Source organism: Tachypleus tridentatus, chromosome 13 (assembly GCF_004210375.1).
Source record: "Tachypleus tridentatus isolate NWPU-2018 chromosome 13, ASM421037v1, whole genome shotgun sequence".
Taxonomy (NCBI): Eukaryota; Metazoa; Arthropoda; class Merostomata; order Xiphosura; family Limulidae; genus Tachypleus; species Tachypleus tridentatus.
Window position 1 is genome coordinate 98,993,923 of NC_134837.1, and position 12,773 is coordinate 99,006,695.

A 12,773-nucleotide genomic window follows, 5' to 3' on the forward strand; every position below is an offset into this window, starting at 1 on the left:
AGCTAACATTATTGTTGTATTTTACAGATAATTCATATACAGTCTAACTTTCATTAACAGTTTTCATATCCAATAAGTTTTCATTTTTCATTTGGTTTTCCTACATATTTTACTTTTTGTGAAAAGCCATAACTGAGTCCAAACTTTTCTGTTCAATAGCGAGATGGTTTCAGGTTTTTGTGAAAAATAAGATAATTTCAAACCAGATGTACATGACAGAAATACCTGCAATACAGATATCTGTGAACCACTAAAATTTTTCAAGTAAAAGTTTATGGTTAGGTTGTGGCAAGAAGATATGAATAGTTGGTTATGATCAGTAAGGTAAATGATCATCACATTTAGTTATGAATTATTAAATAGTTATTTGTTATACATGAATTGCAATTGCTAATTCATTTATCTATATTAGTTTTTATTTTACATTAATGATAATTAGACTTATATGCTAATAATCATGAGAAATATTTCAAGAATGGGATTCCCAGGTTTTTTAGAAATAGTTACTTATTTACATGCATCTGAAATACAGTCTATCAACCTTAATGACCTTGACAACAGTCAGACAAGAATACATACTTTAAACATTCATACCCTGCAGTTAGGGGACATGGTGTAAAACAGTACTTTAGTGTGCTAGGTAATTAAATAATGTTAAAAGTGTGAACAAAATAAATATTTTTGTCATAGTTGCTTAAAAAAGAATAATAAATACTTTTTAATAAATTTATTTTGTTCTTTAAAGTATTTTTCTAGATGCATTATTTTTATCTTACTTGATATTAACTCCTACATGTAATTAGTCAGTCCTGTTTAACACTCATTTCTGTTAAACAGTTAATGTGATCCTGTCCCTGTTCTTAATTGAAAAAAAGAGACCAGATGACTGAAACATCACTGGTGATCACTTTAATTGATTAGATATGTACCATTCCTGAGAATACATTGTGAAAGGGAAGTGATTGTTACTGGCTGTTGGTAGGAACTTGTTTAAATTGACAATATTTTATTCTGCTGGTAAGGTGCAAAATTATAAAAAATGTAAAAAATGTGATCACAATTACAAAATTTAGATAATTTTGTTTTCATTAGTATCCAGTGATTGGGCTTCCATCATTCTTTGTTATTATATCTACAGTTTATTCATTCTAGAAAAGAACATGTGCAACAATAAAACATACTTTTGATGTTAATTTATTTGTCATAATACATTGGTATTAGGCCCATTGGATTTTTTAACAGTGTATTTTATATTTAGTGACTGTAGAATTAAAAAGATTTATAATACAGTATTCCAACCACACTGTTTGTTTGCTGATGACATGTTTCACTCTATCCAACAAAGACAGTAGTAGTTTGAACAATACTTGTATAAAATGTAAATAATACTGTTATTATACATTCCTTTAATTCTTGAAAGTTACTAATGAACTAAATATATCTAATACAGGCCTAGTGCTATTGTTTGATGACAAGTAAATTAATTGTAAGCTTGATTTGCCAACTCCTAAAAGATGTTTACACTGTAACTATTACCATACCTATGTGAGACAGTGAAATGTGATGCAATGATGCATGAAGTGGAAGAGACATTACAGTGAAAAAATAACTTGGAAATTAAGTAAAATTAAAGATTAAGGTGAAATCTTTACATTTTATAACAAATTACATCAACTGCAAATGAGTGAACTTGTTTTGAACTGTAAGTATAGTAGAAATAGTGACATTACTTAAGAAAGTGACAGTGTCCAAAAGTAGATCATTGATCCATACAGCAAATCTGTTCAGTGGGTCAGTGGTAAGTTTCCAGACTCACATTGCCAAAAATTTGGAGTTCGTTTCTTAATGTTGAATAGTATGCAGATAACTCATTCAGTTGTTTCATGTTGTGTTTAAATTTTACTTTTTATTCTTTATATTAATTAAGTATCTTTTTTTTATTAACTCAAGTTTTCTAGTGGGGTTGCTGTTTAAATTTTCATCAGAAACATTGTATAACTTGTCCTCAATATTCTTTGTAAGTGTAGGAGTTTTATTTTAATTATGTCATTGAAGAGAAACATTTTTTTGTTACTTCTTTTTTATTTATTTCTTTAAAGTGCTTTTCAGTCAACCACTGTTTGTTGGTGGATTAGATTGAAATTTGATAGGATTATGCTTTGATCCTATGTGCTGAGACGTGTTTTACTTTTCTTTTTATTTTGGCCTTTTAAAGACTTTATGGGGTCGAAGGTTAAGTAACTCAAAAATATATTTTTGGGCTCATGTGGTGATATTTGCAGCAGTCATCTAATATAGATTTTCATGTGCTCAACACATTGATATACAAAAAAGTTGGATTTAACCATTTTGAACCTTTTAGGGGGTCAGCTCCCAAAAAAGCATAATTTTAAGTGTTTTGGTCAATTACTTATCTTTGTTTCAATCAGTTTACATGGGATTTAGTACAAACATACTCTTCCACAGGCGACACACATTAACAAAAGAAAAAAGAAGTTGGACGTGCCCATTCTTAATAATTGTAAGAGTGTCAAGATACCACAAAAAGCATAAATTTGGTGTTTTTTACAAAATAATCACAATTGTCCTGGTGTCAAAATTGTGGAGGTTGCATGGTGGACACGTATTGTATTTGCTTGTCAATATTGGCCTTTTTAAGTTTACTTTATTTCTCATTTTATTTCATACATGTATTTTCCAAGTTATTTTTTCCTCCATATCATATTGCTTAGGTATTAATTACAAAAATGTCTTCTGGATTTTTAGTTATGATCTTCATAAAAAGTCATAAAAAATATGACAATTGAGGTAATCTTTAAAATGGATCCAAAATGGCCATTATCAAGCAGTTGAGGGTCAAGCCCATAGCATAAGGAAATACATCATTCACAAACTAATGGTACCAGCATGTAAATGATGGAAACTTTTACACATGCCACGTCAAAGCCATAGTTTCCAATAAAAAGTAACACGGCAAAATGTAAAGAAGTTTGTAATATTTCCTATTAAAATACTTAAGATGTTGCATGTGATTATTTTCTAATGAGTGTATCCCTTTGTTGTGTCCATTTATATGAAACAACTGCAAATTGCTATCATCAAATGTGAAAGATATTTTCTCTGGATAATTCTCCAGGTTACTTAGATCAACACTTTCTTTTCTCAAGATATATATAATGTTGTGTCGATATTTTCATTTGGATATTGTTTCAGAAACAAATAATTTTAATGAAGAACTTGACCAGAAGCATGAAAAGCGTAACATAAGATGGGCACTATCTATATAAAACAAACAGGTGTGTAAAGAAATTTACTAAGTATACTGCATCACAACATGGATAAAAACAACTGAAATGGCTCATTACACAACTATTAAAGAACTTAACTGATCATGAAGTTGTTTTAATAATTATTGAATGTTTGGATTAGAATGGAAACAGTTTATTAAACCTGTTATTATATTAATAACTGGAAAGATCTGGAATTATATTTTCTTACTATGATATCCATTTGTCCAGGGTTCTTAACATATAACTGTTGAACATGCAGGAGTTATATCACCAGCAATTCTTTGAGGAGAGTCTTGGACACCTTGTGAGTGAACTAGTTTCAGTTGAAAAGAGAGATTGGAAAAAAAAAGTTAGTACTTTTAACAATGCAACAAAATTACCATGTGATAATTAGATCACTATTTAACTTTCACACCATGAAGTAAAATTCAATTTTATTTCATATAAAGACAGGCTTGCTACTGGTTGCATAAAAACTTTCCAGTGTCTTGGAAAGTTCTACTTTTTAACTGAGAAAACTGTCTCAGTTTTCAGATATATGTTTCCTGCTGAAACGTGTTTACAAGCATTATCACTGTTTAATGTTTAAGAAGTATGATGGTGAACCTGTTCATATTAATTGGAAAACATTGTTCAAGTAATGAATGCTTATAAATTTTCATCTTGCCAGGTTTTAACATCTTGATCATTTTATAACCTATTTAGAAGCCAGAACGAAATTTGTCAGTCAACTTGACCAGTATATGCCAAAGATTCATTAACATTCTCAAAGTCGTTTTGTTTAATGTTAATATTTATTCACTTTAAGAGTAGAGAAACAGAAGCACTGGTTCCAACAGTTGACATATTGTAATAGTAAAGTAAAAAGAAAGTGGCAGAAGTTCCTGTAGATTACCAACAGCAATTAACATCTTGTCAGTTTTGGTCTTGATATATGTTCTTATTTAGGTTAAGATTGTGTAATAGTTCTAATGTTATTCTTTTTTGTTACTTAAATTTTAACCTATTTAAAAGGTTCCATATTCATTTGAAATAATTATGATATCTGTAAGTTTTTCAATGGTTTTAGGTAAGTAGAATTTGTGGAAGTCTTAATAGAAATATTTCTCGTGTGTACTTCTATCTGTGCCAAATGGTTGAGACGACATGAAATGTTATGGCAGATTAACTGCCTTCTTTGGTTCTATAGAGATTACTAGTATTATAAACAATCAGCACATATGAGCTACAAACTCACTTGTGTGGTTTCACATGTAGTCCTAATGTATATACAATGTAGGAAATGGTGCTTTTGTGTAAACCAACAACAAGAAATAACATTTCTTGATTATACAGACCAGTGTTGTCAAAATATCTTATTTAAACAAAAACAGTTTCCAATGTTTTGAAATGACAAAAGTGGTGAAAGTTGCATTATTGAAGGCAGAAGCTATTTAATTTATAAGCCAGTTCCATAAAATAATGAACTTTGTTTACACTAACACATTAAAATACCATTCCAAACACATAACAGACAGCCTGAAGGCTTATATAAGTAACCTTGGGTGTAGGTAATGAGACTTTGAGTCAATATAGTTACATGTAATTACCAATAAAAATGTGTTATTTAAATTTATCAAATAAGCAGGTATTATATGTATTTAAGTGGATAAGTGTATCTTATGTTAAGTACAGTTCATCACACATCAGATTTGATGGGGTTTTGTTTATTGCATGTGTTACAGGCAATACCTGTTCTCTATATATCAAAGTCTATGGAATTCTTTTAGCTGATATATAGTGGACCTTAAAGGAACACTTAAAAGTAAAAGATTATTGTCATATCTCTGGATTGATATGTTGCTGTATCCAAAGGCAAAACAATAAGGTATCTTGATTAAATTACTGTATAATAATGGTCATATAATGACATAATAATCTAGCAGGATGAGTTTTGATAAAATGGACATGAGAAGTCTTGTGGTGACTTCATCCCTGTGTATGCTATCCATGTATACAGATCAGTGTGCAGTACCAACTACTTGCCAAAAGTCTTCTGTTGAACCTACTTCTTTTCTACTAGTGTCGATACAGGCTCGTGAAATTTGTAACTAATGATATCACCAAGTAACATATTTTATCCCATTTTATGCTGCTTGATAATTAGAAGTGTTTTTGAGTGATGGTATGACACAGACTTAGAAATAATTTGCTGTGGTAAAAAGTTTTGAGATCATCCCAGGTTGTACTGTATTTGTTATGTTTCATAAGAGTCATTTCATGTCAAATCATCCAGATTTTGGAAAATGTTTCAGATGACTGAATTTTTTTTTAATAAAAAACATGTGGTCAGAGGATACTGTAAAAAATTATAACTCAAAAAGTAGGTTGAACACCATCCTGATTTTTTTTGTAGATTATATTCAGAGATGTAAGATATATGGTAAAAATCTGAAAAGGTTGAATAACTGGTGACATGGTCAAACTGTGGCCTGAAGTAGGGCTATTTTAGCTAAATCATAAACAGTTGCATGCAACTTAATGTTTTTGCAGGAGATCTAATAGACTTTTAATTACAACAATTGCTGATTTATCAACTGATATGTTATAGGAAATTTGAAAACAAAATTCAGCTTTGTATCGTATTACGTCTTAGAGCTATGGCTCATTACATAAACCAATGTTTTTTACGATTTTGGGTTTTCAGGTGATTTTACTGCCTCACTATGCTAATCCTAAGAGAGATAAACTTGGTTTGAGACCATTTTTGAATTCTGTGAGATTAATTCAGTCAGTTTAGCAAATTTCAGCTTTTTACCACCATTACTCTTGCAGCTTTAAGCAGCCAAAGTTGCCCGAAAATGAATTTGCCAAAATAAAAAAATTAACTAAATTTTACAGGGCTGTAAATCAGAAACTATTAGAGATATTGATCTAATCTTTGGCAATTTTTCATTATATGGGTAGATGAGCACATGTGAATTTTTTCAAGGCATTCTGTGGGGGTCACCTGTAGACCCCTGGATGATTTGGCATGGAATGACCCATAAAGCTTTCAGTGTCACAGAAGTATTGTATTGCAAGTAAATTAAATTGTTAAATTATCAAAATATATATTAAACACTTGCACCGTAGAAGAACTGACATGTGTTATTTTCTTCAATTTGATATGAGGTGTGACACATAATTGGACAGTCTGTTATATTACATTTGTGTGTTACACATTTAGGTCATTCTTTTCCATGTATTTTGAAAAGAATGTTATTAAACATAATTTTGAGGAATTTTAATTTTTGGTAAAACATGGCTAAGTTTAAATAGTCAAGTCTTGCCTTGAACTTTTGGAGTTTTAAATTTTAGTAAATGAATATATGTACTGTTTTGTCTTCTTGCTTTAGAGTAAACGAGCTACCAGGAAAGTGAAGTTTGTGGACCCTCACCCATCAAAACCTCTGTTGGGTGTACATTTTCTCTCATACATGTTACATCACCCAGTATGTCGTGGGATTCTACTTCAAAACCATGGATTACTTCTTATGGAGCTCCAAGCAATTCTGCAGTCTATACAGGTGCATTGTGTTTATTTTTTTAAAGTTTGAAAAGTCTGTTTATTCTGTGTACACAAGACTTTGAAGAACTTGATACAGGTGCATTATATGTTTTTAAGACATCATTTTAAAATTAAAGTACTTTGTGTACACAATATTTCAAGAAATTTGAGACATGGAAAATGAACTAGGAAAAAAGAGTTTTAATATTACATAATCTAACATTATTATAAATTGTTTTATAAATCAGAATTTAGTGTAAAATTGTTTATTAACTGAAACAGATTAATGCTCAATTTGAAACTAGTATAAAATGATTCTGTTTTAAGTACATTAAACCCTATGAGGCTATTGTTTAGATATTTTTGATATGATTAACTGTAATCTTTCACCTCAATAGTTTATTATCAGTATAAATTATAGTTGATGAAACTATTATTAAATGCTATCAGTGCAGCACATACTTTAATACAAATTGCAGCTAAGTATTTTTTGTTATGTCACCAATGGAGGAAGAGGTCAAATGTACCTGACCCTCCTGGGTATTTAACAACATCAATACCCAAATACCCACACAGTCAAACTTGGAACTTATGTCACCAATTGTTTTAATGAAAAACAAACCTCATTAATCAATGGAAATTTTTTAGTTTTGTAATTTTTACATTTCATTTTATACTTTCAGTACCTAGACTAACAACATATGAGGTTATACTTTTGTTTCTAAGCAGCATGACATAAAAGCCATTGTTGAACTGCATTGTTACTTAAACAAACTGGATTTTCTATACATTAGAAGCTATGTTAGGAACCACTTCTTTTCTATGTAGTTTTGTTCATCAGCTTGTCTCATTAAAAAAAAGATCCACATGTACATGGATAAGTAATAATATCAAGGTGCACATGCTCAGGGTCTATGTAGTATGTGTGTAAAATTTCAGGTTTCTAAGTTCTTTCTTCTGTGAGCTGAGGTAGTCAGACAAATATACATCCTTTTATTATTATGGATAATAATGGGATTGTGTTCCATTTTCATCTTTTATTTTAATTTTTTTGATATAGAAATATATATGCATAACTCAGTCAAATAATTCATTCTACTTATGTAGCAATTTTTATGTTGTTAATTAACACTTTCACAAATTGTTAAATTTGATTCATATTTATATACAACTATTTCTTTTTCACATAATGTTAAATAGTGCTAAAATGCATAATGTATGTTTAAATAAACATTTCTTCAACTTTTCATTGTGTTGCACTTATTGTTACTCAAGCTTTATAAATACATTTTTCTTAAAAATTGATGTAATATTCCAATTTTTTAAAAGGAATCCACTGTTGTTTTAGAATAATTCTCTTTTAAAGCACATTTTCATTGTAAAAAATAAAACAAATTACACTGTGACAATAATTTTATAACAAAAAACTGTTGAAAACATGTTTTTCTTTCATTTTTAACAGTTAATAGTTTTTCTTAAAATGTGTACTTAGTTCTTTACTGCCTTTATTTGTTGAACAATTTTTTATTTCTCAAGGGTTTGATTCAACAAAAAGTGGTGTCTGAATCAAAAGAAGAACTTAATTCTACGTTTTACATTGAAGCTTTCACTGTGTTTTGTGAACTAACCGTTGTCCTTCATCACCATGTAAGCAAATAACAATTTATTCTTTCTGTCTAAAATAAAATATTTTGGTTGCATGGGTATGATGTTTATTTGTAACTGAAAAGTGTATTTTTTACATGATATACATTAAAAAATAGTATATTTTATGTAAGAAGTATAAGTAGTATGTTATATGATTTATGTAATTTTTATTTACTGCTGTCTGGTATTTAGGCAGCTGTTAATATAAACTTCTGTAGCATAACCTATATAAAACATAAGTTAACATTTTACTTTTTTTACTTTATAAACAAATGTCTTAATAGATGGCACATAAATACAAAAAAAGTCTTATAGAATAAAATAAAAATTCAGTACATTTGAAAAAAAAAGGCATTGGAAAATATAGTACATCACTTAAAGATGTTTTAATTTCTTTATCAGAGTTTTTAAAGAAACAAATTAGTTCTTTATTATTATGAAGTTACAGTAAGGATCATTTTGTTTGTATGTTCTTAATTACTTATGCATATTAAGTTCCATAGATCTAACATATAATGTTTATGTGAATCTAGTCTTAAGCTAAAATAAATTATTTAATTACTTCAGGAAAAATGTGGAGACTTTAGTGCTATTTCTGTTATGGAACAATTGCTTGATTGGACTACTAAAGAACTTCTTCCTGTGTTGAACAGAAAACAAGCCTTACCAAAACAGTCAAAAAGCACAAATTCTAAAAGTTTCACTGAAACCAGAGAATCTTATTCATTAATATTACAAGTATTAGAGGTAAGATTAAAACATATAAAACATAAGTTATATGTTTATAACTTATAAACATATTGTCATATAAACATATAATATAATGTTTATAACTTATAAACATATAATAAACATATAATTTTTTATTGTTTATTTATATATATATTATATATATACATAGTTTATTTATAAACTATGTTTATTACAGTTGATTTTACAGCTAGTGAGAACTGTAGGTTTGGTTTTCATATTTGCAGAAGTCTTAATTTTGTAGATAAATAAGGTCAACAGCAAAATATTAGCTATTCTACATAGGAACCTTTATTGTTTTCAGTGCCAGCAGAATGATCATTAACAAAAAAGATTCCTTATTTCTGCAGCTGGTATGTGATTCAAACATTCTGTTAATTATTTGAGTAGCATACAGTTCTAATCACGTACATCTAGTCATGGATAAAGTTTATTTAAGCTAGAAATAAGCAAAATAAAACATTATTTTGATGGTAAATGATGTAAAATTATCATACATTTACATTGCATGTTAATAAGACTTTTTTAAACATTCACAAGTACATTTCTTTTTTTTTGGTGAACTTATCTCATTGCTTTGTGGTTAACTAAATTTTACCTGAATATGTGACTCTTATAAACTTGCTTTGCACTTTGAGGTAAATGTTGACTGAATAGGTTTATTCATAACTTACGTACATGTGGGAATCATTGAACTGTGGTGACTACAGCTGGATGATTAGTTGAATTAGATAAATGAATAATTTGTTCTTAAAGTTGTAATAATTGGAAGCACTAATTTAGATTAGTCAATCAGTTTAATGACATTGTATTATTTCATTGTAATTTTGATTAATTACTTTGTGATTATTTAATGTAATTTATTATATTGAGTTAATTACCAAGTTAGTAACATTACTTAACAGAGGGAAGTTTAGATTTTTATGTTGACCATATATATCATAGTATAGTAACTTAGTATCAAGTTATAAGTTGTCATAGCTAAGTATCAACTTCATTTTAAAGGTTTGTAAAATTACTAGTAAGTTGTCATAGTTGCAGCTGCTATCTTATCCATAATATCTATTTATGAACTGGATATTAATGAACGTGCAATTGTTACAGCTTTCAGCATATCTGTACTTTAAACATCACATGTAAAGAACTAATTTGAAAGTTTATAGGAAGAGGGAAATATTAAAAGAGTATGGTAAATTATACAAAAATATATTGTTTTATAAATGTATTTCTAAAAAACAGAAGAATCATTTAGAAATTTTAAACATTAATAAAATTCATAGTAAATTATTTCTGAACTAGTTTTGTGCTGTACAAATGTTTTCAACCTGTCATAAGTTTCATATCTGTTTCTTAGCAAACTTCTTAAATTTGAAAAATATTTTTAATATTTTGAGTAATTAACATTTCATTGTTAAACTTAATGATAATAATAAATCTTAATATTATCCTAAGGTCCTAGATAAAGCCAAAATCCTAAGGTAATCTTATGATCTAGCCCAAAAATGCCCTTGTGTTTAATTTATATAGAGCTTTTAAATACAATTTATTATTTTTTAGGTACTGCTGAGTGTTGCTGGAGACATGTTGTTAATTAATATAGCTGATGAGGACTTCTGTTCTTGCTTAGCTGACTTTTGTTTATGCTGTGTACAGACAGGTATGTTTTGTGTTTTTGAAACAACTTTCACACGTAAGTGAAATTCTTATCAACATTATTTTTGTTTTAATGTGCTAAAACCCAAACCATTTATTTCACTCAGCTCTAATTTTTATAAACATATTATGTTCTTCAATTTTAAGGCTAACAGAGAGACTTGTACAATTTATTTCCATATACATATAGATATAAAAAAAATAAATTCTTAATGTTCTGTAAACAAAACAATATAAAATTCTGTGAAAGCTTCTTTAGTTAATTGTGCTGTTGACAGTATACAAATGTTTTACAGAGCATTCTTGATAATTCTAGCCAAAGATCATCAAATTCTTCCATTGGTATTACGTATTACTCAACAAGCAGTAGAATTCTTACATCTACAGTGTGAACTAGAAGGTAAAAGTGTCCAGGAAAGCTGGGTACCTAGCCTTGTGGGTAAAGTGTTACAGATAATGGCTAACAAAGGAAGAGAAGACTCACAAATCATAGAAAAGGCAAGTTGTCATGTTTGTAATGAATGAGCAGTTTGCACTCAAATTATTTATAATTCCCAATTTTATTGACTTAAGTAGTCATCTACATTCATTTTATACAAAAAACTAGACATGGATAAAAAATAGATAGTCTGGAACTGACATGAAATGTTGGGCTTCTGTACTTTGTGATCAAATACATCTAACAAACAAAATTTTGTTATCTTCAAGGTAAATTGTTTTATTATCTTTAATATACATTAGAGACAGAACCTTTATTTGAATTCATATCTGGATTATTATTCTTGGGTAGTTGATTAATGCTTTAGTAATATAAAATTTAAGTTGTGATATGAATAATCCACTTTTCTTTCTTTTCACAGGGAACATTTTATAGCTATAAAGACATAATTATATTCTAGAGAATATGCTGCTACTGTATGCAGTAAGAAACTATATGAAAATATTCAATTTTATAATTATATCTTCAGATGCTAAAATTTCAGATTTTTTAACTAACATTTTATAAAAAAAAATTCACACTAGAATGATAGTTATGTTAATTTAACAGTTTCATCAGTGTTTTGAATTTCTGATGGCTTAAAAATCTTATCAGTCAATATAAATTTTTTTCAGAATTATAAAAAGAAATATAGGTAGGTTTTCTTGATTTTAACAGAAGTGGAGTTTTGTACTTATTTAGAAATGTTAATAAAAATAGTTGATTGTTTTTTCATGATTTATATTTAAATAGTGTTTACTTTCTTAATGATTTTTAATTCTCTAACAGTTGAATTGAAATTTAACAACATTGAACTATTTTATTTATGTTTAAAAATGTAAACCCCCCTTCAAAAATTAATACATACTTTATTACTGTATCTAAGAATTTCATACATTAATGTTTGAATAAGATATTTTTTTTGCCCTAGCTTTTGAAATTTTTTGTTCTAGATAAGTAAGAGTTACACAGTGTACATTGTTTGACACTTCTTGAGATTGTTATTCTGCATTCCACAGGAAATTACAGAGATAAAACCAGTGCTTGCTGATATATTGTTAATATACTGTGGCTCTTCAACTGTTGGTCATGATACACTGTCTGATGTTATAAGTACCTTTATGGCTGCAATGTTAGCAGAAATTACTCTAGCAATAAACAAGGTGGGTATGTTACATGAATTCTGAGTATTCTGTGTTTCTATTTCTTGTAGTTAATGGTTTATATATGCGTGTGTGTGTATATGTCTACATGGTGGACATAGTATGTCCCATAGTTTGACTTGTAAGTTGTGAGATAGAAATCTGTTACCAAACATGTTTTCCATTCCAGTCATATGGATGTTATGTAGGCATATTTAATGGATGTGCCATTAGGAAATAATGTTTTTTTTTTTGGTTTTCAGTGATATGTCACACTTTATATT

General features: G+C 28.5%; 1 protein-coding gene across 3 annotated transcripts in view; it reads left to right on the top strand.

Moving 5' to 3' along the window:
- The window catches only part of LOC143237811 (condensin-2 complex subunit G2-like), a 97,665-nt gene that overhangs the window by 65,875 nt on the left and 19,017 nt on the right, over window positions 1-12,773 (top strand). For all 3 annotated transcript variants that reach the window (XR_013020279.1, XM_076477428.1, XM_076477429.1), the window contains exons 19-24: window positions 6,668-6,838; window positions 8,356-8,466; window positions 9,034-9,213; window positions 10,774-10,873; window positions 11,186-11,367; window positions 12,367-12,510. Coding sequence is in view for 2 of the 3 variants with exons in the window: in XM_076477428.1 (XP_076333543.1) it covers window positions 6,668-6,838; window positions 8,356-8,466; window positions 9,034-9,213; window positions 10,774-10,873; window positions 11,186-11,367; window positions 12,367-12,510 (888 nt within the window). In the remaining variant the exon portion in view is untranslated. The remainder of the gene's footprint in view (window positions 1-6,667; window positions 6,839-8,355; window positions 8,467-9,033; window positions 9,214-10,773; window positions 10,874-11,185; window positions 11,368-12,366; window positions 12,511-12,773) is intronic.